This window comes from Mytilus californianus, unplaced genomic scaffold (genome assembly GCF_021869535.1).
Source record: "Mytilus californianus isolate M0D057914Y unplaced genomic scaffold, xbMytCali1.0.p SCAF_3, whole genome shotgun sequence".
NCBI classification, from domain to species: Eukaryota; Metazoa; Mollusca; class Bivalvia; order Mytilida; family Mytilidae; genus Mytilus; species Mytilus californianus.
Window position 1 is genome coordinate 64,756,387 of NW_026262679.1, and position 26,912 is coordinate 64,783,298.

The window sequence follows — 26,912 nt, forward strand, 5'->3', positions numbered from 1 at the left end:
CAGTAGAAGAAAAATAAAAACAAATATTTTGACAAAATGCAAATGGCAGAAATGGAAAAAAGACGCTGTAAATATGGAAATATTTCAGCATTTCTATGGCGAAACTGACAACGAGGAATAGTTAAAAAAAGGTTTCACATTACCTCAATGTGTTAATTACATTCAATTCGTGTGGGAAATATGATTTGGTCGATCTTTACGAGATGTAGAAAAAGGGGGAAACAGAGGTTGACTGAAAATTTTGAAGATGGAGCCACTTATTTGCGCCACGTTTACATTATACGTTGTGTATGGTGCAAATACGCTACGGAATCGAGCAACTGGTGTCTTCTTTATTATATGGCAGATAAAACAACAAAATAAATAAAGATTAAAAGTTGTTTTTATTAAAAATTCAACACAAATACAATAATTTACACCTTTTACCTGTTAATTACCTGAAAATGCAGGTAGCTTGATGAAAATTTTACTAAAATAATTGCATAACATTACAGTTCATGCTCTCCTGAGCATTTTTCATGCACTAACTTTGTCTGTAGCTCTAATAATAAAAAAGATACAGCAGTCTGAAAAGGAATATACTGTTCTAATGAATGAACACAAAAAAAAAATGCAGCAGCAGCAGCCATTTTTATACGACCTTCAATGTTGTGTCCATACTTGCCCCAACTGTTCAGGATTCGACCTCTGCAGTCATATCAAGCTGCACCGAACAGCGCATTTTATTTGATATGCAGTTGTATTAGCAATTGCACATCTGATTTCCAAGGAGATTATTTGCCCCTGTCCTCTCAGTCTTGGTCTATTGACTTTAAAACTTTTGCTTACGGTTGACATGTTAAACAGTTAAAGTTTTTTATTAGGTCAAATTCAATTTAAGGGGAGCCACCTGATAAGTCAATGGTATAATTGGTTTGAAGTTGTATAAGCATTGTTCTTTCTCTTTCCAAAGAGAGGTAATTTTGCCCTGTGCCTTCATTCAATTCCATGATTTCCAATTAAAAAATCAAGCTGTAGATATCCATTCCAACTTCAGTTCTAAATCGTATGATACTATATAATTTCTAAGCTGAAATCAATGTTTGGAGAGAGAAAACCAACCCTTGATTTAATAATGGGGTACATATCATACATAAAATGATAAAAAAGAAATTAATTTACTGGTAGTGGTTATTGCAGTTTACTTCAGGCTCAAGGCTTCTTCAGGGTAAAAAAAAGTGATATATAATGGAAGCCAAGATGGAATTTTTGAAGAAAAAATAATTGAAAAATCTTGTTTCGATATTGATTTTTAGGAAAAAAAATTTAATATAACTTGTAGGGCTATTATTATTTGTGTCGACCATAAAAAGTGATATTGCATTTCATTGTTACATGTAGCTACTTTTTCTCTTGTTTATTGATATTAAGGGTGAGAAAAGTAGCCTGCTAAATACCTATTGTGTAACATTTGTTTTGCTTTCTAAAAGCTAATGATTTATTGAGCGTGGCTATGTATTGTTATATTTCCCATGCAAAAGTTTATTTCACATAAGGAAACAGAGCTACAAAATTTCTATTGTGATCTTATTGTTCAAACTACACTATTGAGTTGTGTCAACATTAACCAATATATAACGGTCAATATTGTAATATTTAGTTCATGTAAAAATTTAAAGAGAACTGGGTATGCAAACAAATATTTTTATCATGTATTTATGCCTCCTGTTCAAACACTTCTAAATAGATAAATCAATCTTTTATTTATTTATTTTTAAACTATTGACAATACTTTTTTTGCTAAAATGCTTTTATTCATTGAATCTAGTTTCCTTTTTTTGCATACATAGAGAAACACAAAGTCATAGAATTGACATCCAAATTTGGTGTGAATGAAATGCATTAACAATTATGAAGTATGATCCTTTTGTTTCAAGGTTTTATTTCAATATTTTTTACATTATAAATTGGAAGAAAAGAGAAAAAATAACTCAGAATTTAATAAAGTTAAAATACTAACTTAGTATCTTTAGCCATTCTCACCCATCATTCTTTTAATTGACTTCCATATCTAAAATGTAACTTCCATTAATTTGGATTGTTGGAGTTTTATGCCAAAAAATCTGATTAAACCACCACCAACCTGTACTAGGCCATTATCAGATTGTTCTATCAATTCATATGTAATGTATGTTATGGGTTTCCCTATTATGTGCCATGGACTTTCAAATTTTAAAATATCCTTGTTTATTTTGTACATTAGTAATTTTCTATTCTTCCAATCATTTTGAATTTAAAGAAAAAATGTAGCCAGTTTTTATACGCCCGTTTACGGGACGTATTATGGTATACCGTTGTCCGTCAACATGTTGGACATTAACTCAAAAACGCTTTAACCAATTTGCATAAAACTTTGGTGAATTGTTTATATCTATTGACGTGAGCTCCCTTTTGATTTTTATATATTTTAGATTTTACGTTTCCGAGTTACAGGGTTTTATTCATAAAAAAAGGGGGATTTTCCAGTTTTGAGACAAAAAATCAAAAATGCTTTCAGCAGTTCTTATGAAACTTTGGTGAATTGTTTATATCTGTTGATGTAAGCTCTTTAGAATTTTATAAATTTTACATTTTACATTTCTGAGTTGTAGGGTTTTATTCATTAAAAAAGGGGGGATTTTCCAGTTTCGGACAATAACTCAAAAATGCTGTCAGCAATTCACATGAAACTTTGGTGAATTGTTTATATCTATTGATGTAAGCTCCCTTTACATTTTCATAAATTCCTAATATGACATTGAGAATTAATTGAACTTTATTTGTTTATAGTCTGACAACAGATTTACTAAGTATTGCGCAACAGCACAGTGTATTGCACAACAGCAAGAAATCTTTAATTGAATATAAATTCAATTCATACAACCAATTTCAAGTTCTGTGACTACATTTATTCTGAAACCTATATTATGTCAAATATTTAATTACAATCCAAATTAAGACCTGTATCAAGCTTGAATATTGTGTCCATTTTTGCCCCAACTGTTCATGGTTGGACCTCTGCGGGTGTATCCAGCTGCGCTCAGCGAAGCATTTTATTAATTTTGAATGAGGCAGAATATATGCCACAGAGAGCTGTCTGGGGAACTATGTGTATAGAAATTTAAATAAAGTTTACTTACATGTAGAGAAAATATGGGTTTTGAGTATTTGGGCATGTAGATTTAAATGCACTCACCCTGCATTACTTATAATATTGCCATGTATACAGTTCACTCTAGTCTACTTTGAGCCTATAGGCAGGTGTGTCATTTTTGAAAAATGTTGACTATTATTAATATTTGATCCCACATTTGTTAATATTAGTGTATATCAGAACGCTCTTGTAATTGACAAAGGTTATTTTAAAATCAAAGGTAAAATTTATCTTTATATGTATACATGTATATATTTTCTGTTCAAAATAAGAATTCAAGAAATTTTGTTGTAGATAAGTTCTAAGAAATTGAGTACTGAACAAAAATGGCAGATGATGGTAAGTAAAAACTGTTTAAGTAAAGGATAGGAAACATGTTTATTAAATGAATGCAGTAAATCTCCAGTTGAAAAATTCTTGTTGCATAATCATAGTCTAAAGTATATATTGCCAATACAATTTTCATGCATTTGATGGGTGGACAAAAAGTGGGAATCCCCACTTCCAATGATTTGTATAACAATACTGCAAAACTTGCAGACAAGTTCACTTATTTCATTGCTGTAAGAGCCTAGTGAAAATTGCCAGCAATAGAGCACCAGATATTGAGAGTTGTCAGGCTCTCATTGGCTGTTGCTTGGTAACCAAATCAACAAAAGAATAAATGGAGAAATAGAATTGATCATTGGCATACGGTAGGAAACACCTACATAATGCTTTGAGGTGTCGTAACATCCAGGTGTTCTCACCAGCAGATAAATTACCTGTAACACAGCTGAAGTTGTATGTTTCTAATTAAGGATGCTAAAGTGATTTTTACAAAGGTTTGTTTTATATGGTATAGTTCACTTTAATATTACTCATCAGTACTTTAATAAGTAAATCTATATCATGTTACACCTGTCCAGGTGAAAACTTGTCACATTTTTGTAGTAAATGATATAATTGCATTCCTATTTTTCTCTTAGTTGTGTATTTTATTTCAAAAGTGTATGAAATTTCTTGAAATTACAATAATTATTGTAGTATTTTTTCTATTCCATTCAATTGAATTTTCCCATTCATTGTAACTAGTATGGACAAGCTTTCTGATGATTTGTATGAATGAGAGCAATTGTTATAAATAAATAATGGAAATTTTTCAATTATTGATATCCTTTTAAAGTGCAGGATTTGATGTGGAACAAACTTTGGTAGATCAATATCTTGAATTGAATTAATTTAAAGATAACTATAACTGCTCAAGTAAAAATGTAGAGAATTGATCATTTATGGCATTATGAATATTTTAATTGGCTTGAAACATAAAAGACTATGATTGAGCTAATGACTTTGTATTAATTACATTTTTGTCACTTGCTTTCTGTTATATTTTTATTGTAGTTATTTTTCCTGGTGAAGTTTTTTAGGTGATATCATTTGCATATCATTTGAAAAATATTTTTTAAGAAAGACAATCTGTACTTGATAAAAAATGTTCTAAAAATTATGTTTTTTTATGTGGTTTCATAAAAACCAGTGATTCTCAATATGTTACGACTGTTAAATTTGTAGGTTATGACGGAGGAATGAAGCGAGGACATGACGATGACTATGAAGACCATGGACAGAAAAGAAGAAGAGGAGGTGATGGACCAAGAGTTGAATTAAGATTCCTGCTAGCTAGTAAGGTAAAAATGCATTTGCATTAGGTAAAATCCAGTCTGGTGGCAAACATTTTAAAAGGATAGGTTTTCTAAATTAAAAAAAAAAAACAATACATATTGATGCTGAAGATGAACTGTAAGTAGCAGAATTATTATTTTAATTATGATGTTTATTTTTATTATATTTCCTCAGGTTAAGTTCAGAAATTTGTGTCCAACAATTTGGTAAACAGAAAAAAAGGAATTATAACGTATAATTGACAGAAAACACATGTCACCATATTGTTTAGTATAGATTTATTGATATTTTGATAAAAGAGAGGATATTAATTCATTGTTTAGGGGTTAGACTAACAGATTGTGTAAACTTGTAATTTGTTAATAATCCTCTGGAGGATATTGAGGCATTTGCCTTCTGTTTATTTTAATCCTATTATTTGTTGACACCCTATTTTTAAACTTTAAAGAGTAGTCATACCATTACCCATTGTCACATAAGAAGGTTGAAATGTATTGATTTTATGTGGATTTTAAGGACTTGTATGAGGCAAGTTTTGCATTTTGATATTTATGCTCAGAAATTGCAGGTATGTGTCAACTGTCATCAAGGGAAATAGCCTAATTTGAAAAAAGTATAAAAAAAAGGAGAAACCTTTCAGCCACTAAATTGTATTTAAACAGGAAATCTGAAAATTAAAAGTTTCTTTGTTGTTAATGGAAAAAGTCAACTTTTTATTTCCAAACATTTTAATAATATTTTTATAAAAGTGACAGGTGACAATGAGACTTCGGACGTATTGCCTCTGCACCTGATGGAAAATTTTAATCCATTTACTGATTTAGTGTTTCAAATCTTAACATCCCTTGTCAAAATTCAATGCAGAACTTTTTATGTAGTCGGTGATAAAAAATTTAAACTGGCCTGATCAGTATTAAGGGAATTCAGATGAAGTATAGATATTACTTTTATGACACTAATTATAAATATAATCCATAACCAATGTTTTGGTATAATTTCAGAATGCTGGTGCCATCATCGGAAAAGGTGGGAGTAACATCAAAAGATTAAGATCCGACGTAAGTTTAGATCAAAATAAGAACAAAACTTGGTATGTGGACATGCTATTTATTCTTTTATGACCTTCAGTCAGTTCATATCCCCTTTAAAGTGGGGGTAGACTGATGGTTTTAGAAGAATTTTCTTTTAAAAAAATGTACCAAAAAATAGACAATAAAAAAATTCCTTTTTAAAGTACTTAAGACGCTGAAAAAAATCAGTATGAAATTATTACATGCAAGTTAATATTTAATACAGATTTTGTCAAAATAATAGTTTTTAGTATTCAATACATGTATAGATCCGAAAAATCTGTGATCACCAGCAATAGTATACATACCTTATACATAACAATGAGATTTCTTGTTCCTGGTCTTTGACTTGGGTCTCTTGGGATCCTCCTGGCCACAGGTCTGTCTCCAAGACTAAAGAGAGGTCCAAAGCCATATGGGATCCTTAAACATCAGGTCTTGCCAACCAGGACCCTCGAAGTTTCATTATATCATTGACATTTACAATATAGTTTGTGTTGCATTATGAACTGTACACCAATGACTAGATATTTATAATGTGTATTATTTGTTAATTGTGAATTGTTAGTGAATCCTGTTGATTGAATAAGATAATTCATACTTGTAAGATAATTTCCTCACTGTTTGATTAAAGAAATTTAAATAATTTTACATTAATTTATCACCATGTTCCTTACTAATTGTTTATTATATATATTATATATATGCCTTCTTTTATTCCACAGAGTTCTTAGTCCATTTAGAGCCATTGTAGTTTCTCTTTGTAATTGTGAAAATTTGTATATTATTGATATTGTTTTAATGTTAAAACCATATTATAAAATATGTATTCCGTTTTTCTCCTTTTTCTCCATATCTGGCCTTGCCCAAAATCCTCGTCCTGCCCGAAAATATTCGAATTCATCAATGGCCTTGATTGTCCACATCAACCCTGACCCATGGATTGTTGGTCTGTCCAGTACAAAGCCAGTGTCACAGTTCCCGATAGCACCAGTCCCGAACGGTATGAACCTCCATATATTTTAAGATTTGAAAACTTTGTTTTATTCATAACCCTAGCCATGGGGATATCTCATCCATCATCACTTATCATTTCATTGTATGACCTTGCTAAGATGGTGAATGTGCCAGGTTTTGAAAATTTATCACAAATTTGATGTAGACGAACATCATTGCACTAATAGTGTGAGGTAGCAGTAGATATTAAAATTGTTCTTGACTGTTTCAAGTGAGACTTCTCATTAGTTAACTGTTGCAAATCAGCTGGTTTTAATTTTTTTGTAAAGTTAAAAATGTAAGGTTTTGTGATCATGACTTACTTAATATTAATATCATATTTGTGCTAATAATAATAATTTGAAAACACTAGGAATAAGTTTTATAATATGCAGAAAATAGCTTGCCATTTGTATGTTGAGAAGTTTCACTTGTAACTGACAATCTGAAACACCTGGATCCACAGTCACCATTCAGTAATGGGTCTCTAGCATTATACTATCTGCACTGAAATCCTGTGGGTGTTATCATTTTCTTCTGTATAACTGCTTCAATAATTTATAGAAACATTTTGTCAGTAGGGTTTTACATGTTGTGTTAAAGTAATAGTGGTTTCTTTCTGCTTCACTAATACACAAAAATGAATAAGATATGCCATGCTTTCTTGAATGCCAGAATAATATGCTTCTTCCTTACTGTCGCTGTGTAAAAAAATATATTCAAAAGTAATAAAATTCAGTCGTTTTATGTTTACGATGCTCATGCTTATATTCAGAAACCTGTGTTAATTGTCAAAGATTTTTTGATAAATTGCTTTAAATACCAATTATTAAGAATAATTTTCTATTTTATTTGAGAGAAAGTTTTTGCTTGGTTAATTTTGACTTTATTTTACCTGTTTACAATTTGTTCTGATTGTTCATAAACTGATAATTTGGTGTTGTGACTTTTGACAGAGTGTTAACCATAGGAGCAGAGATTGCTACAGCATTAGAATGTGTGTTAGATATTATTCCTAAACTGGAAGATGTAAGTTCTCATATAAGATGAAAATTATAACATGAGCAACCAATTTTATTGTTGTTATCTTGAATACAAGTTATCAGATATAGTTTTGAAAGGGAAAAAGAGAAGAAATAATTGTAGGACCTTACACATAAGAAATTATTGATAGTAAATTGAGAAAATGATTGAGAATTTTTTTTTTTTTTTTTTCATGTTTACCAACATCTTTTGCTGAAGATTTTTTAAGAGCCACAATGAACACTTGCAATAAAAAGTGTAAATCACAACTATATGTAATGTTTCTTTACATTTCAGTATAAGAACTACAAAGATGATAATTTTGATTGTGAACTTAGAATGTTGGTACATCAAAGCCAGGCAGGATGTATTATTGGTAGAGCTGGTTTCAAAATTAAAGAACTACGAGAGGTATGTAAATGACTGAAGGTTTTACTCTAACATATCCTTGTCTGTTATCTAAAATTAGGATCGGAAGATTTTATTGATATCAATATGTCTAAGTGTCCTTATTTTTGTGAAATACACAGCAATGATATTTCTGATATTTTTTTTTTTATCTTTACCGTAGAAAGGCTTGTATAGTCCGCGGTTTTATTCTCCAAAATTGGACCTTCCAGACGGGGTGCGGACTATAGAGTACAATAAGCAAGAAATAAGAGAAAAATTTCAATTTCGCGGGCGCGGTGGTTTGTTTACGTTCCGCCATCTTTGTTATTTATATTGTAGAGGGCGCTCTTATCATTTTTCAAACTAATAATTTTAACTCATCCATATTAATAAGTTATTTCTATTCAATATCAAATTAATACTGATAAATATAAAAACTAAACCTTTCATTACAAATTTCTCGTTTCTTTTCAATGCATTGGTTGAAATAAACTGGTATCTGCTTGATTGAAACGATACAAACATAGTGAAAAAGACAACCGTAAACCAGCTTAGAATTTGAAAACTACAAAACGTAATCGGTCATTGTTCGTTTCGTTTTGGTGTTTCATACTGACTAATATGGTTTGTATTAGCTTAAGACTCTTCAAACATTAATGTGATAGATATATTAAAGACTGTTTTACAAAAGGATGGAACTGTTTTACTTTCAAAGTCGTATTATAGTGATATCTGTTATGTACGGATTTCGACTCTCACCGGTTAATTTCTTCTTTTACACGTGCTTTTTAAACTTCCTGTTTAAACATACACAAGTTTCTAAATTGTTTTTTAAGTGAATTAAACTTATTTTAACAATCATGAAGCGTTCTAGAATCATTTACAAGCAGTTTCATTCAGCTTCTGTTTGATGATGGGAAACAGGGTTTTCCAAGAAAATACCGCAAACGACCGCACAGGATTTGAAATTACCGGAGTTTCATTAGACCTTTTCTAACAGTTACAAAAAGTTTTTTTTACCTAAAATTTCGTGGGGAGAAGGGGGTGCGGACTATGTACCACTGCGAACTATACAAGCCTTTCTACGGTACTCACTTTTCCTTCTACCATAACCAACACATAATGAATTTCTCAGTTTTGCCAGACTATTAACCTATAAACACAAGTTTTGCCAGTGTATGTCCCTGATACACCTCACCTTATGATTTCCCAGAAATATACATTTAACAACTTGTGTCTAGTATTCCTTGTAATGTTTGATCGAGTAAAGGGGATACCTTGTTTTAATTTCAGTGTTCTATTTTTATACGACCGCAAAAATTTTTGCGGTCGTATATTGGTATGACGTTGGCGTCATCGTCATCGTCGTCCAAAGACACATTGGTTTTCGCACTCTAACTTTAGTTTAAGTGAATGGATCTCTATGAAATTTTACCATAAGGTTCAATACCACAAAAGGAAGGTTGGGATTGATTTTGGGGGTTATGGTACCAACAGTTAAGGAATGAGGGCCAAAAAGGGGCCAAAAATAAGCATTTTTGTAACTTCCAGACATAAATTGTGTGTTAGTGTATGGATCTCTCTGACATTGTACCACAAGGTTCCATATCACACAGGGAATGCTGGGATTGATTTTGGGGGTAATTGCCTCAAAATATTAGGAATTGGGGGCCAAAAAAGGGGCAAAAAACAAGCATTTTTCTAGTTTCATGACAATAACTTGTGTGTAAGTGTATGGATCTTTCTGAAATTGTACAATAAGGTTCCATATCACAAAGGGAAAGCTGGAATTGAGTTTGATGGTAATTACCCAAAACATTAAGGAAAAAGGGGCCAAAAATAAGCATTTTTCTAGTTTCCAGACAATAACTTGTGTTCAAGTGTATGGATCTCTCTGAAATTGTACCACAAGGTTCCATATCACACAGGGAATGCTGGGATTGATTTTGGGGGTAATTGCCTCAAAATATTAGGAATAAGGGGCCAAAAAAGGGGCAAAAAACAAGCATTTTTCTAGTTTCATGATAATAACTTGTGTGTAAGTGTTTGGATCTTTCTGAAATTGTACTACAAGGTTCCATATCACAAAGGGAAAGCTGGAATTGAGTTTGGGGGTAATTGCCCAAAACGTTTAGTAATAAGGGGCCAAAAAACACATTTTTCTAGTTTCCAGACAATAACTTGTGTTCAAGTGTATGGATCTCTCTGAAATTGTACTGCAAGGTACCATACCACAAAGGGAAAGCTGGGATTGAGTTTGGGGGTGATGAATCATAAGGGGGTTCATAAAAATTTGGGGGGGGGGATTTTTTTTTTCCTTTTTTTTCTTTTTTCTTTTTTTTTTTTCTTTTAAAATTTTCCATTTTAAGTTGGTTATTTCTGTTTTATATTTAAAAGCAAATAATAATGATATGGTAGGAGATACACACCAAACAGGATGTGTAAATTATTATATAACAAGTATTGTGCAATAGCAAGAAATTTTCAATTGCACAGTATTGCACAATAGCAAGAAATCTTCGATTGCACAGTATTGCGCAATAGCAAGAAATCTTCAATTGCACAGTATTGTGCAATAGCAAGAAATATCCAACAGCACAATATTGCGCAATAGCAAGAAATTGTCAATTGTACAGTATTGCGCAATAGCAAGAAATATTCAATAGCACAGTATTGTGCAAAAGAAGATACTTTGTATAAATTGCTTATTTCTTGACCAATTTCAATGGGGTTTTATTCTTGAATTCTTGGGGTTCTTTAATATGCTGATTCTAACCGTGTATTAAGTTTTTGGATTTTGGGCCCCGTTTTTAAATTGGTCCACATTGAGGTCCAAAGGGTCCAAAATTAAACTTTGTTTGATTTCATCAAAAATTGAATTATTGGGGTTCTTTGATATGACGAATCTAACCGTGTATTTAGATTCTAAATTTTTGTTTCCGTTTTCAAATTGGTCTACATTAAGGTCCAAAGGGTCCAAAATTAAACTTAGTTTGATTTTAACAAAAATTGAATTCTTAGGGTTCTTTGATATGCTGAATCTAAACATGTATTTAGATTTTTGATTATGGGCCCAGTTTTCAAGTTGGTCCAAATCGGGGTCAAAAATTAAACTTTGTTTGATTTCAACAAAAATTGAATATATGGGGTTCTTTGATATGCTGAATCTAACCATGTATTTAGATTTTGGATATTGGACCATAATAGGTGAATGTCCAATTTAAAATTTTTAAGTTCTTAGACCACATTCATTCTGTGTCAGAAAGCTATGCTGTGTCAAATATATAATTACAATCCAAATTCAGAGCTGTATCAAGCTTGAATGTTGTGTCCATACTTGCCCCAACTGTTCAGGGGACGACCTCTGCGGTCGTATCAAGCTGCGCCCTGCGGAGCATTTTATTTCAATTTATTTGTCAGCTGGTGTGTCTATTCGTCCAGCAAATATTTTCCACACACTTTTCTCAGACACTAATTATCAGATTGACTTTATGTTTGGTCAGCAGCTTTAAAGTGGTGATTTAAGTTTAGAACAATGACCTTTTTTATGCTAAAGTCAATTATAGCAGACTGCAAACTTGGAATAACCACTGGATAACAGGTCCTCACACACAAAAAGAATGTGGCACGTTTAAGCATGTTTGTGAGCAATCAACCCTGTAACCTTGACAGCACACTTTAAAAACAAACTAAAAATCAGTTGGGGAAAGGCATGATGACTTATCAGATTCGTACTAAGCACTGGAACAACTTACAGAGAGACACAATAATCTACTTAAAGAGTATTCTCAGTTAATGAAAGCAATTTCCATGCAGATTTCAACTTATAAATATATACCATGACGTTTTCCCAGACTAAAACCTAACAGATTGATATTTACCTAATACTTGTATGCTTGCGAAAAAATAACATTTAAATGTCACAGATCAGATTTTGATTTATAAGTTTCAGTTTTATTTTATACATTTTTATGTTGTTTGCCATTAAACAAAATTATTTATTGCTCACATTCTTAAATAGAAAACTGGAGCACAGATCAAAGTATATTCCCAGTGTTGCCCAGAATCAACAGAGAGAGTAGTAGCAATTGGAGGCAAACCAAAAATTGTTGTAGATTGTATAGATACCATCCATGAGTTGCTGAAATCTGTAAGTATTTGAAATCAGCAGCACAAATGCTTTTAAGATAGTGTCAAAGCAGTTTAAATTATCATTGAAACTTAAGGTCAAGGAACTGTGGGCTATGTCACAGATTTTGCTAAAATTTTGCACAACTTTGGCTCGAAATAAAAAAAAAGAGAAAAAATAATGCATTAATCTCTTTTATTATCTGAAATGTTATTGATTGAATTCTTTCAAATAAGGGTGAACATTTGTATAAAAAGCATATAAAATCTGCCAAAAACCTTCTTAAACTTGTTGATACATAAATTTCCGTTTTAATGATATAAAATAATCATATGGTCACTGACTTCGTTTTTTGTCTAATAGTCAATCTATTACCTAATTGATAGTGGAAAACTTAAAAAATTCACATTTTATGGACTGCAACGTTATGATGTTTCGATTTTTCGACGTTTTGTGGTATTTATCGTCACAAAACGTCAATTTTTGTCCACATAGTCCAAACTGTCAGACGACTTTTTGTAGGAGTTGTTGCTCTTTTAGTAAAAGATATGGTATATGCATCAATGAGACAGCAATCCAACAACAGAAAACCAAATCTACATGTCAACTTGTTTAACAAAAAATGTATACAATTTGAAATTATTTAAATTGTTCAAATGTGAAAATGAAGTACATTAGCAATTGGCTTTTAATCAAAATAGACAAATTGTTCAAAAGAACAAACTTTTGGATGGTAAATAATGGTGTATGATGAACGAAAAGAGACTTTTGTAAATTGATTTTGTTTTAAAGTATTTAATTTCAAGGGTTGCATCCAAGAGAATACCCCTAATATTCAGAACTGCTTCAGGTTTCAGAAAAAATTGGTACCCTATGAGCACACACAAGTTTCCAACATATTTTTGGAACTTTTCAGTGGCTTAATACTTATCTTTGCTTTTTTATGACCCGAGTGTTTTTTTGCCCCTTTTTGCCAAATCCTGATTATATCCTGGCATAAATTACAATACCAAATCTTACTGATCAGTGCATAAATATTAAAATTAATTAAAAATATATTTTGAAGGCCCCACCAAAAGGACCAAACCAGCCATATGACCCTATGTACTGGGATGAGTTTATGGTCAGTGACTATGGAGGATACACGGCTGCAGAAGGTGGCAGAGGAAAGGGTGGTCCAAGAGGAGCACCTCCTGGCCGCGGAATGGGCGGTCCAATGGGAGGCATGAGAGGTGGGAGGTTTGAGAAACAAAGGCAGGTTTGAAATTAGTATAAGTTAAGGTTGATGTTGAAAGTTTTAATAAGGTAAGCGATATCAACTCCTTCGAGCTTGCACAATTTTAATAAAGACATTTGAAAATGTATTTAAAGAATTGCATTTCTCATAGCTTTTGTAAGCAAAGTACTGTAGACCCATCAATATTTTGGAATGCATACTTCTTGAAAATAAAATATATAGGAAGAACAATGTTTGATAAGGCTAATATTTAGCCTCCAATTTAAAAAGGCAACTGGTATAGCTTAAGACTTGTGTGCAAAAGTGACAAAAAATCTATTAATAGAAAAAGAAGTAATTAATGCAAGTGCAAATGATGTCCCAAAAAATATACTCCGAGGCGTGTGGGGAGCAAGAAGGTGAACTGTGGTTTATTTTTATCAACAGTACCGCTTAAGTGGACGCTAGGGTCCATCTTGACCTTGTAGGGTATGAATGATTTGTTCATTGTTGAAGACCCTACATCAACTGTCAAGATGAAGAACAGGAATAAAAGCCCTGTTCATTGACAATTTTCTATGTTTTCTATGTATTGTGTGCGATTTTGTCCCATGTACATTAACTCCATATCCTTTCATTTTTATACGACCACGGTCGTATATTGGTATGAGGTTGGCGTCGGCGTCTGATGACACATTGGTTTTCGCACACTAACTTTAGTTAAAGTGAATGGATCTCAGACATTAATTCAAAAAAGCTTTAACCAATATGCATGAAACTTTGCTGAATTGTTTATATCTATTGACGTGAACTTCCTTTCATTTTTTATAAATTTCAGATTAACTATTTCTGAGTTTTGGGGTTTTATTCATTACAAAAGGGGGGATTTTCAAGTTTTCGGACAATAACTCAAAAACAATTTCACCAATTTGCATGAAACTTTTGTGAATTGTTCATATCTATTGATGTGAGCTCTCTTTCGTTTTTTATAAATTTAGGACTTGCCGTTCTGAGTTTTGGGGTGTTATTCATTAAAAAAGGGGGATTTTCCAGTTTTCAGACAATAACTCAAAAAAAATTTCACCAATTTGCAAGAAACTTTTGTGAATTGTTCATATCTATTGACGTGAGCTCCCTTTTGTTTTTTATATATTTCGGATTTACCATTACCGAGTTTTGGGGTTTTATTCATTAAAAAAGGGGGGATTTTCCAGTTCTCAGACAATAACTCAAAAACAATTTCACCAATTTGCAAGAAACTTTGGTGAATTGTTTATTTCTATCAACATGAGCTCCCTTTTGATTTTTATAAATTTCAGACTATACGTTTTTGATTTATGGGGTTTTATTCATTACAAAAAGGGGGATTTTCCAGTTTTCGGACAATAACTCAAAAATGCTTTCAGCATTTTTTATGAAACTTTGGTAAAATGTTTATATCTATTTTTGTAAGCTCCCTTTTGATTTTTATAAATTGTCAATTTTATGTTTCCGAGTTATAAAATTTTATTTGTTTATAGTCTGACAACAGATTTACGCAACAGCACAGTGTATTGCACTACTGCAAGAAATCTTTCATAAAACCAATTTCAAGTTCTTTGACTACATTTATTCAGAAACCTATAATATATCAAATATTTAATTACAATCCAAATTCAGACCTGTTTTCAAGCTTGAATATTGTGTCCATTTTTGCGCTAACTGTTCAGGGTTGGACCTCTCCTCTGCGGGGGGTATCCAGCTGCGCTCAGCGAAGCAGTTTATTGTAACTTCCAGACATAACTTGTGTGTTAGTGTATTGATCTCTCTGACATTGTACCGCAAGGTTCCATATCACAAAGGGAATGCTTGGATTGATTTTGAGGGTAATTGCCTCAAAATTTTAGGAATTGGGGGCCAAAAAAGGGGCAATAAAAAGGATTTTTATAGTTTCATGACCATCACTTGTGTGTAAGTGTATGGATCTTTCTGAAATTGTACTTCATGGTTCCATATTACAAAGGAAAAGCTGGAATTGAGTTTGGGGGTAATTGCCCAAAACGTTTAGGAATAAGGGGCCAAAAATAAGCATTTTTCTAGTTTCCAGACAATAACTTGTGTTCAAGTGTATGGATCTCTCTGAAATTGTACTGCAAGGTACCATACCACAAAGGGAAGGCTGGAATTGAGTTTGGGGTGATGAATCATAAGGGGGTTCAAAAAATTGGGGGGGAAGGTGATTTTTTTTCCCCCTTTTTTTTCTTTCAAATTTTTTATTTTAAATTGGTTATTTCTGATTTATATATAAAAGCAAATAATAATGATATGGTTTGAATAGGTAAATTAAAAAATTTCAAGTTCTTAGACCACATTCATTCTGTGTCAGAAACCTATACTGTGTCAAATATTTAATCACAATCCAAATTCAGTGCTGTATCAAGCTTGAATGTAGTGTCCATACTTGCCGCAACTGTTCAGGGGACGACCTCTGTGGTCGTATCAAGCTGCGCCCAGCGGAGCATTTTATTCTTTTGTAAACTTAAGTATTGCAACGTTGACTGCTGTTAGAAAATTTTTGTTCGACACACACATTCATTTAAATTTTACCTTATTTTGATCATTTACTGGGAAAGAACCCCTCATGACCTTATTTTGATAAAAGAGTTGGGTTTAAATCCACTGAATAAAAACTAGTGTTTGTAGATAAAGATTGAAACCTGTCTGTATGGGCTTGTGATCAATCTTAAAGACTGGAATCACTCACAAATAAAGAATTCATGAAAGTTGATTACTATTTTGTGAGGACATTCAGTTTTGAAGTTAGTTAGGATTACTCTTGACAGAAGAACCACAAAGACTTATTTATTAATTTAAACAAAAATGTCTCTTTTTAGTTTTACTAATAATTTTGATAGCAAATTATTAACTTTGATCAATGAAGATTTTCCTTGTGCTCTGAGAACATATACTTACATCTATCACTAGCCAAAGAAATCTTGAACAATTCTGTTATTTATTATGAGTTTATGGTTAAGAATTGGGGCTTGAGTTTTCCACATAATACAAAAAACATAAACCCAACACATACTTTCCTATTGCCTTTAGATAAACATCTAATATGTTTACCTTAATTTACTCTTAAGCATAAACATTATAAAGCAGTAAACATAAATTTAGCTGATATACAGTGTTTGCAATTAGTCAACAATAAATACAACTATGATTATGGACGTCAATTAAAAATTAATATCAAATATAAGAAATGCTTTTGTTGTAAAAGTAAAATTGGAGCAGTCTCTAATTCTGAAATTATTCCTTGTGATTATAATTTTCAACCAAAACATTTCAGTTGAATTGCAATAAAAGCTGTACTAATGTTATATCAGTATATTATTTATTATTTCCTTTTCAGAGGTGGAATGGGCCGTATGGAAATGGGTGGTCGTGGAGGTGGTGGTGGAATGATGGGAGGTCGTGGTGGACGCGGAGGTGGAATGGGAGGAGGTGGTATGGGTGGTGGTGGAGGAGGAGGAATGAGAGGTGGTGGAATGGGAGGACCTGGCGGTAGAAGTGGCAACAGAGGTGGCGGAATGAGGTAATATGATGCTATCCTTGTAACACGGTATCAGATGTGTTAAAATGGATTGATATATTGTTGTTTTGACAATCTTAATTTATTTATTCTTAATGACATCATTCATCGACTTTTAGAACAAGTATGGGTTTGTGGCTCATCTGGCAAAAAAGCAGATTAGCTTCCTATGTCAAACTTTTTCAAAGATTTTTTTTTTCTAAATTACTGAACCAATTCAAACCAAACTTCACATGGTTCATCTATGAGGTGTCTAGATTATAGTTTGTGAATTATAATACAATTCCTCAACTAACAGGACTATCACAGCCAATAATAACAGGGGAAATGCAGTTGACCAATTTCTTGAAAACAAAAATAGAGAAAATGTGACGGGGTTTAATATGTTTAGAATGTCAAGATCTACCTACTTATCAATTGTAAGAAAATAGAGAAGTCATTACTAAAATGCATATTTTGGGCCAATTTCAGAATTTTTTACTGGATTTTCCGAAGGAATGTTGTTAAAATTTGATACATTCTTATAAACCATGGATTTTTTCATATTGGTTTTGCTTAAAAGACAAATTTGAAGAAAAAAGTTGCCTGGAAAGTTTTAAGTCAAATTTCCTGGCTTATGTAACAATATTATATTCAACAATGGCACAGAAATTAGATGAATTTGCAATATGTGAAATATTGGTGTTAAAACTATTTGCTTTTAATTAAATAGCTTAACTTTAAAGATGTTGAAAGAAAAATGAAGCTTTAGCACTCATTAGCTATGTGTTTTGTTTTTCAGAGGAGGCAACATGGGCGGTGGTCGTGGAGGCATGGGAATGGGAGGAGGTGGAGGAGGAATGGGCAACATGGGCGGTGGCATGGGAGGTGGAATGGGAATGGGTATGGGTGGTGGTGGAGGCGGAGGAGGAGGAATGGGAGGAGGCAACATGGGTGGAGGAAATATGGGAGGTGGGGGTAAGTAGTATATATATATATGTTATGACCCCGCCGTAATGGAGGGGGCATTAAGTTTTACCCTTGTATGTACGTACGCCCCAAAGTTTCCATTCTCTAACTTTAGTTAGCCTCAACCAAATGTTATGAAACTTATACACAATGCATATTACCACAAAACACAGATCAAGTTTGAATTTTGGTGGCGCCACTTTACAAATGGAAAAATTGCTGAATTTTTCGATTCCGTCCTCTAACTTTAGTTTGCCTCAACCAAATATTATGAAACTTATACACAATTCTTATTACCACAAAACTCAGATCAAGTTCAAATTTAAGTAGCGTCACTTATACAGTTTTGAGTTATGTCCCTTTATAACATTAAATGCAAGTAGGGGCATCATCTGTGTCCCATGGACACACTTCCCATTTATTATCTATTTTTGCCTTGCCTCAACGGAGTCCAAAAAACAACACTTTGTTGTGCTGTTTCTGGCAGGAGCAGTGTCAACAATGTATTTGATAGTTCCTGATTAGGCCAGTTTAAAGATAACCACTAATGATAGGTCAATGATATTTGATATGCATTTGTATATATAAACATTGGCACATCTCATTTCCATAGAGATTATTTGGCCCCGCCCTATCAGTCATGGTCTCTTGACTTGGAAACTGTTGCATAGTTTACATGTTAAAGTCAATGGTATTTAGTTGTGTTAGCATTTGCAAAATCTCATTTCAATGTATAAAAATGAAGAGATGTGGTAAGATTGTCAATGAGACAATTATCTGCCCAAGTTAAAATGAAGTGATAGTAAGCAATTAGGTTTTCGTCATTGGGGGCATCAACATTTGTCAAACCTACATGGAATTTTATGAAATTTGGACAGAAGCTTGTTTATGTCAGACCAAAAGACAATATCCAGAGCAAAATTTTAAAATATTTATTTTCATTTTTCCGTATTTTACTGATAAACGTAGTCTCTAAAGAAAAAGATTGAATCTTTTTTTAAATTCTGTATTTTACTGATAAATGGAATCACTTTTTAAGTTGACTTTACAATTTGACACTGACAGCAGCAATCGCACACGAGACACAGGGTTCCGCAGACCCACTTACAAGTTTTTATTTAATAATGAAGAAATGTTATGCAATTTTTGGTTAAGTGACAGTGGTGCTATAGAAATTGTGAGAAGTTACCCTTGTAATAAGAAGATAGAAGAATAGAGTTTTAAAGCTATTTGACCATATCTTTCTTCTTTTAACAAGGTTTTATTACATTTTGAATAAGATTAGTTTATATTTCAATACAAAATTGAGGTAAAACCAACCTTGATCTAAGTTATTTTTCAATCTCCTTTTAAATCTATGAATGGAATTTTCTTTTAATTTTCCCAATGTTAGTAGCTGTTGACCTAAATTATACTTAATATTTCAGGATTTGGAGGTGATGGTTTTGGTGACAACTTTGGTGGTGGCTACGATGATGGTTATGATGGTGGATACGGCGGTGGTGGTGGTGGTATGAACCAGAACTTTGCTCAGGACAATACCGTAAGAACAGTTTTACTGACACAGTTTTAGTTTATGATGGGATAAAACAATAAATCATATTTACGACTGTTGAAAGGATAGTACATTCAGGCTTAAATTAAAATATTGTTTGTTTGCAGTTTACCGACCGACCTTCGAAAATCCGCCCGACTGTGAACATTTTATTGCTTTTAATTTGAAGAAATTATTTTTGATACTTCTATTGACTCAATCCGGAATTTCGGGTCGTTTCCGTAATTGATTTCGAGTCTAGGTCAATTACATGTTTGAAGTTCGGTTTTTCTTCCCTTCCTGTCAAGCGTACATCGGACCCTTTAATGGTAAAGCACATGGAGATTGTTTATAGGTATCCACGAAGTCATGGAGGAGTACTTTATTCTGTCGTCTTCTGTCAATTTTAAGACAGATGATACACAGAAAAGTTTCATAGTAAACTGTTTATACTGATTCAGGCAGAATTGCACACGGAATGATGTCTTCGATGTCAGATATCATTGACGATGATGCAGCGGATATTCATAAAACCGACACGATAACCGTTTCTGTCTCAAACAAATCAGATACAGAATCTTTTGAGACTGACTTTATGGAACCAAATGCAATATCAGTGGTTCAACAATTTGACAGCAGCCTGAAGTATGCCATATTTTTTTTAAATCGTCGTGAAGACGACAAAGATGAAACCACTCCTCCGTGACTTCATGGATACCTGTAAACACGCCTGTACGGTGGAAGGACGCATTTGAAATGTTAAATCAATAAGAAGCCACACAAACTACACAAAGATGTAGAGAAAATGAATGGTTGGCTTGAGAAATAAATATATTCTCTCTGTATCAAATCTATCATCCATTGCAATGAGTATGCTCCTTTAGGATAAGGGGGGCTGTCCCACTCATTGCAATTATTCTCTCTCTTACAATATTAAATATCAGTACCCAAACTGTGTGGCCTGTGTGAATTGAATTGATATATGTCCTTAGCTAGGAGCTATGCTTCTGATTTTTTTTTATGCAGTCAAAACATTTCAGTACAGACCATTTACTTTTAATAGGGGGGGTATGGATTTCACCCCAAAGCTAGTCTTAAGATTTTTGTTTGTTATTATTAAAGCCTGGCATCAACATATCTTTCCAAATATAACCTTTATAACAGTCAGATGTCTAATATATTTTTTTAAGTTGTCTTTTTTTTCAATTGAGGAAGATTCAATGGTCGATTTTTTTTAACACACTCCTAAATTATCTTTAATATCTACATTTTTCTGATGCAAATACTCTACTCATGAAAACATTCTGGTAAAAATGCATATATGTCAGTGAATATGTTTCTTTACAACAATTCTAGTCATTTCTTGTTTATAAGTGTTCCAGTATTTCATAATACCATAATTTTATGTCATAAATTGTATAATGACACTATGTTGAGTTTCAGTTTTGGTTAAAAAGGTGTTTACGTGAAAATGCCTGTTCATTTCATGTTGGTTTTCAGTGTTTGTTGTTTTAAAATGTTTTTTTCTTCACAAGAAACTTGGTTTGTGTTAAACTGCTTGTTTAAACTTTATTCTGGCTGATAAAATAAAATATTTTTCCTACCTACCGACCCTGCAGTCTGAAGGTACAGTCGGAAAACTGCAAACAAACATATTTTTAAGGTTGGCCTCAGTACTACTTCAAAAAAAAAAATTGTCAATTATCTGCTCTTGACATTTTAGAATATTTCTTTCCTGGTCTTATTCAACAAAACAAAAATAAAACCATACGGAAGTTATCACATAGATATTAAAAGTTAATTTTGAAACACATTTGTTTATAATTTTGTAGAAAGTTAATCAGGGGATAAAAAAGAAAAAAGGTACAAGGATGTAAAAGAAACTGTTCCCAAACATTATAAAAACATTGTAAAATATAAAACAGTTGGCATGAAATGAAAAACAAAGTTGAATTTTGTAGGGTGATATGGGACAAATGTTTGGCGACAATTCACAGCAAGTAACCATCCCTAAAGATGTAAGTAGTTATGTATTACTGTATTATATGTTTTAAGAAATAGCACTTTATAACTATTTCTATATTAATGAATTATTGACAGCACCATAGGAAGGAAATCTTCTTTCGTTTTTGCTCGCATGGCCTTGCAGTTGAGAGAATAAAGCATGGAAATCAAGAGTTAAAATGCATTTGTTTGGTTATTTGCTCAGACATTGTAATTAAGATTGACACCTAAATTCAATGGGTAGGCGGAGTGACAGTCTGTTTACTATAGCTTACTACAAAATCATTGGCCCACCCATTTAATTTAGGTGTCAATCTTAATTACAATGTCTAAGCAAATAACCAAACAAAGTTTGCAAGCAAGGCATTTAAACTCTTGATCTGCATGCTTAATTATTTCAACTGTAAAGAAAATGTGAGCTTTTGCCATCACTTTGGTTCTGTCATATTGTCTTAAATTTTTTCAGAGATCTTCTCTGAAACTACTGAATCAATTTCAACCAAACTTGAATGAATGATCCTAAGTTATCTAGTATATAAAGTTTGTGCTTTTTGTCCATAGAAATACCAGGCGTCCATCCCGTCTTGTTAGCACTCTCACATGTACAATTTCTGTCAGATTTTTATTAAATTTATGACAAAGGTTTATATCAACAAGGTCTTGGACGAGTTCGAAAATCAGTGCCCATTAAGTATTTTTCAAAGAGTTATGCCCCTTGGAAACATTAATTATATGGAAAATTGCATAGTTAGCGCTCTCATGTGTACAATTCTTGCCAGATTTTTATGAAACTTATATTGTAGGTTTATATTAGCAATGTCTTGGACGAGTTTAAAAATCAGTGCCAATCTATTATTTTTAAAAGAGTTATGTCCCTTGGAAATATTGATTATATGGAAAACTGCATTGTTAGCGCTCTCATGTGTTCAATTCTTGAATTTTATGAAACTTATATCATAGGTTTATATCAGTAATGTCTTTTGACACTTTGAAAATAAGTTATGATGAAATGTTTTTAACGAGTTATGCCCCTTGGAAATATTAATTTTAATGGAAATCACATCACATTTGCTCTAAAGCCTTTATTTCTCTAAGATATTAATAAAAAGTTTTAAAGAAAAGAAAAAAAGTGCTTTTTTTAGTTATTGCCCTTGTACCTTGGATAGATAAAATATGTGCAAGGCGGGGGGACATTGGAAAACTGTTCTTTTATTATTCTTCAGTAGGTCAACAAACATGTCCGCTATGGCTAAAAATAGAACATAGGGTAAAAGGCATTACATGTCTTGTATATTGAATACCGTATTAGGTAGAGAAAATCTAATGGGGCAAAGTGCTCACAATATTAATATCTAACTATTTCCTATATTCACCAAGAACACATTAAATAAGTTAGATATGAAGGAAAACTTGAAAAAGAAAATGGAAACACAAAAAAAGATATATAAAAAAAAGTTTGTCCATTCCCCAAGTGCCTGTGCTATCTACTTCATATTTTTACCAAATAATCTTGTTGCATTACATCTTCTTTTGACTCACTTCTACAAAGACGATAAAGTGAGACTTGGGCTTGCTGTTTCGGACAGTGGTGTCAGCGATGTAAAAATTTGTGATTAGGTCAGTTTATGGGGAACCACTAGTGGTAGGTCAATGATATTTGGTATGCATTGGCACGTCTCATTTCCATGCAGATTATTTGGCTCCACCCCCCCAGTTATGGTCCATTTACTTTGAATGTTTTGCATAGTTTACGTGTTAAAGTTTGTAGGTAGTTTTAGGTAGTTGAAAATATTAAAGTGACCGCTGAAAATTTGAAAAAAAATTATTCAAAATATGTTTATGTTCGTAGAGGAATAAGTAGGTGATACTATTTTCAATGGAAACAGAAAGGTATGAAACATGATGAATTCATGATTTCACCTTCTATTACCTGATCTTGGTTGCAAATGGGGTTCCGTTTTTCATTTTTACTTCAATGCTCTAAATATATATTTTTGGTCATGGCTATTTAGGTAGTTAAAAATAAATGGACCGTTGTTAAAAGCTGAAACAAGTTAAATTATTAGAGAAAATGTTTGGGAGTGCCTTAAAGTGACCGTTAAGGCAGGTTTGACTGTATTCAAATTTTTCCAATTTTCAGTGTTTTTGCCAATTATTTTGAAAATGATGAGCAAAACTAGATCAACAAATAATTCAACATGGCTGAAATCGCCAATGGAGATGTATTCTTGTCTACAATGTTGGAGAGTGTCCATTGTTAAAGATGCACATAGACCTAGAGCCTCGAGTCATTATTCAAATTTTCAATCAATAAATGTGAATTTGATTCATATACAAAAGCAAAATATTTGATGACAAAAGAATAGGTTCACTATAATTCTATTAAAGTGATACATACATTTTAAAAAGGCAAAAGATATGGAGTTGTAGACAAAATACTACGTGTTTTCTTCTGTATTGTGTAAAGTGTGTTAACCATTCAAACACACGAGTTATAGACAAAATAATAAGGATTTTCTTCTGTATTATGTAAAATGTGTTAACCATTCAAACACACACTGCACATTGGGATGATTCATTATGCATTTACATTTGGCATATTACTTGAAAACACTTGATCAATAAAAGGATAAAGATTATGTGCCATCCCTATGTATAGTGTGTTTTTATGAAACATCAGTGATTTGTCAATCACACACATATATATATATATATATGTAAGCCTCAAATATATGTCTATGTCCTTTCCTTTCTCAAATCTGTGTCCTTTTCAACCAGTTGTGCGCTGACGTCAGAATTATTTAATTCATCCAGGAAATCTTTTTGTTGTCATAAACGTCAATACAACTCTTATATTCTAATAAAATTGTATCAGTTAAGGCCATTCTATATATATTCTCTTTTAAGATTGGTTCTTTGTGTTTTTTGGTTTTTGCTGATTTGATTAGTCAAGCCCTTTCTATCTGATTTTTTATACGACCGCAAAAAAATTTGCGGTCGTATATTGGTATGACGTTGTCGTCGTCGTCCGAAGACACATTGGTTTTCGCACTCTAACTTTAGTTTAAGTGAAAGGATCCCTATGAAATTTTACCACAAGGTTCAATACCTCAAAAAGGAAGGTTGGGATTGATTTTGGGGGTTATGGTACCAACAGTTAGGAATAAGGGGCCAAAAATAAGCATTTTTGTAACTTCCAGACATAACTTGTGTGTTAGTGTATGGATCTCTCTGACATTGTACCACAAGGTTCTATATCACAAAGGAAATGCTGGGATTGATTTTGGGGGTAATTGCCTCCAAATATTAGGAATTAGGAGCCAAAAAAGCTTCTACAAAAAACAAGCATTTTTCTAGTTTCATGACAATAACTTGTGTGTAAGTGTATGGATCTTTCTGAAATTGTACTACAAGGTTCCATATCACAAAGGGAAAGCTGGAATTGAGTTTGGGGGTAATTGCCCAAAATGTTTAGGAAAAAGGGGCCAAAAATAAGCATTTTTCTAGTTTCCAGACAATAACTTGTGTTCAAGTATATGGATCTCTCGGAAATTGAACTGCAAGGTACTATACCACAAAGGGAAGGTTGGGATTGAGTTTGGGGGTGATGAATCATAAGGGGGTTCAAAAAATTTGGGGGGATTTTTTTTTCCTTTAAAATTTTCCATTTTAAATTGGTTATTTCTGATTTATATATAAAAGCAAATAATAATGATATGGTTTGAATAGGTAAATTAAAAAATTTTAAGTTCTTAGACCACATTCATTCTGTGTCAGAAACCTATGCTGTGTCAAATATTTAATCACAATCCAAATTCAGTGCTGTATCAAGCTTGAATGTTGTGTCCATACTTGCCCCAACTGTTCAGGGTTCAACCGCTGCGGTAGTATCAAGCTGCGCCCAGTGGAGCATTTTATTACAATGTGTTCTTATGTTGTGTTGATAGTAATGGAATTCTATGTGACTGTCATTCAAATGAGAGGTTTAGCTAGCTATAAAACCAGGTTTAATCCACCATTTTCTAGATAAGGATTTGATTTGATTTTTGGTGTTTTAACGCCACTTTTAAGCACCGCTTTTGGGCTATTTCGTGGCGGCCAGTTTTTATTGGTAGAGGAAGCCGGAGTGCCCGGAGAAAACCACTGACCTTCGATAGGAAAATCTAGATAAGGAAATGCCTGTACCAAGTCAGGGATATGACAGTTGTTTTTCCATTCGTTTGATGTGTTTCAGTTTTGATTTTGCCATTTGATAAAGGACTTTCCGTTTTGATTTTTCCTTGGAGTTCGGTATTTTTGTTATTTTACTTTTCAATAATAGTTTTGGTTAAGGGGAGGGTTTGGAGCGTTTAACCGGGCACATTCTATATGTGTCTGTCCTAAGTCAAGTCACCTTTCTGAAATTCTACCTTATTAAAAGGTCACTGATTTGAATAAACAAAAGGCTACAAGATTTGAGTGTAATGAGATCATAGGACACAGATCGGAGGAAAGGAATCAAATTTGAGATTTATCAAAGGCCCACAGAATTGAGTGTCATGCTGTCATGGGACATGGATCTGAGGAATGGACACTGAATTAAGGCTGAACATAGATTTGACTCTACATATATGCATATATATATATATATATATTAATGATTAAGTGAATTTTGGTGGCAGCTCTTCAGAGTTTGCATATAATCTCAATACAAATAGATTAAGTTGAGCACTAACTAAGTTTTAATTTATGCCACCAAATTTCACTGTATGTAATATACTACAGGGGTATTCCATTGACATGTGGTGAGAAGTTTTCCCATTTAAGTGGTTTGTTTGGTTTCCCCTGCCCAGGGTGCCTGCTACATTTAAATGGAATAGTCCTACGGGGATGCTCGTCTGGGTTAACTTTTGGGCTCTATTTTGTGATCTTACCATTAATGTAAAGATTTCCTCCCTATTTCCACAGCTGGCTGGAGCCATTATTGGGAAGGGTGGATCCCGTATCCAAGAAATTCGCAGGCAGTCACAAGCCCAGATTGTGATTGATGAACCCCTGATGGGTAGCAATGATCGTATAATCACCATTACAGGGACTCCAGAACAGATACAAAATGCCCAGTACCTACTACAGATGAGGTGAGTCTTTGCTACACAGGTATACTACACTAGCACAGGATTATTTGGGAGAGATTTTAGTCCCTATGTTAGCTCTA

At 32.8% G+C, this 26,912-nt stretch overlaps 1 protein-coding gene and 1 long non-coding RNA gene across 7 annotated transcripts in view; both read left to right on the forward strand.

Annotated features, from left to right (window-relative positions):
• LOC127733137 (heterogeneous nuclear ribonucleoprotein K-like) overlaps window positions 1-26,912 on the forward strand; it is a 50,060-nt gene that overhangs the window by 18,504 nt on the left and 4,644 nt on the right. Inside the window, exons 3-15 of one of the 5 annotated variants that reach the window (XM_052242456.1) lie at window positions 3,467-3,511; window positions 4,727-4,842; window positions 5,839-5,895; window positions 6,867-6,910; window positions 7,860-7,932; window positions 8,224-8,337; window positions 12,338-12,466; window positions 13,512-13,699; window positions 17,053-17,235; window positions 18,014-18,189; window positions 19,608-19,723; window positions 21,676-21,732; window positions 26,666-26,854. In XM_052242456.1, coding sequence (XP_052098416.1) covers window positions 3,499-3,511; window positions 4,727-4,842; window positions 5,839-5,895; window positions 6,867-6,910; window positions 7,860-7,932; window positions 8,224-8,337; window positions 12,338-12,466; window positions 13,512-13,699; window positions 17,053-17,235; window positions 18,014-18,189; window positions 19,608-19,723; window positions 21,676-21,732; window positions 26,666-26,839 — 1,440 coding nt within the window. In that variant the 5' untranslated portion in view covers window positions 3,467-3,498 and the 3' untranslated portion in view covers window positions 26,840-26,854. Of the gene's footprint in view, window positions 1-3,466; window positions 3,512-3,869; window positions 3,997-4,726; window positions 4,843-5,838; window positions 5,896-6,866; window positions 6,911-7,859; window positions 7,933-8,223; window positions 8,338-12,337; window positions 12,467-13,511; window positions 13,700-17,052; window positions 17,236-18,013; window positions 18,190-19,607; window positions 19,724-21,675; window positions 21,733-26,665; window positions 26,855-26,912 lie in introns of those variants that run through there. The other 4 variants (XM_052242455.1, XM_052242459.1, XM_052242458.1 and 1 more) reach the window with 4 other exon arrangements.
• The window catches only part of LOC127733194 (uncharacterized), a 53,905-nt gene that overhangs the window by 14,213 nt on the left and 12,780 nt on the right, over window positions 1-26,912 (forward strand). The gene's annotated exons all lie outside the window — the stretch shown is intronic.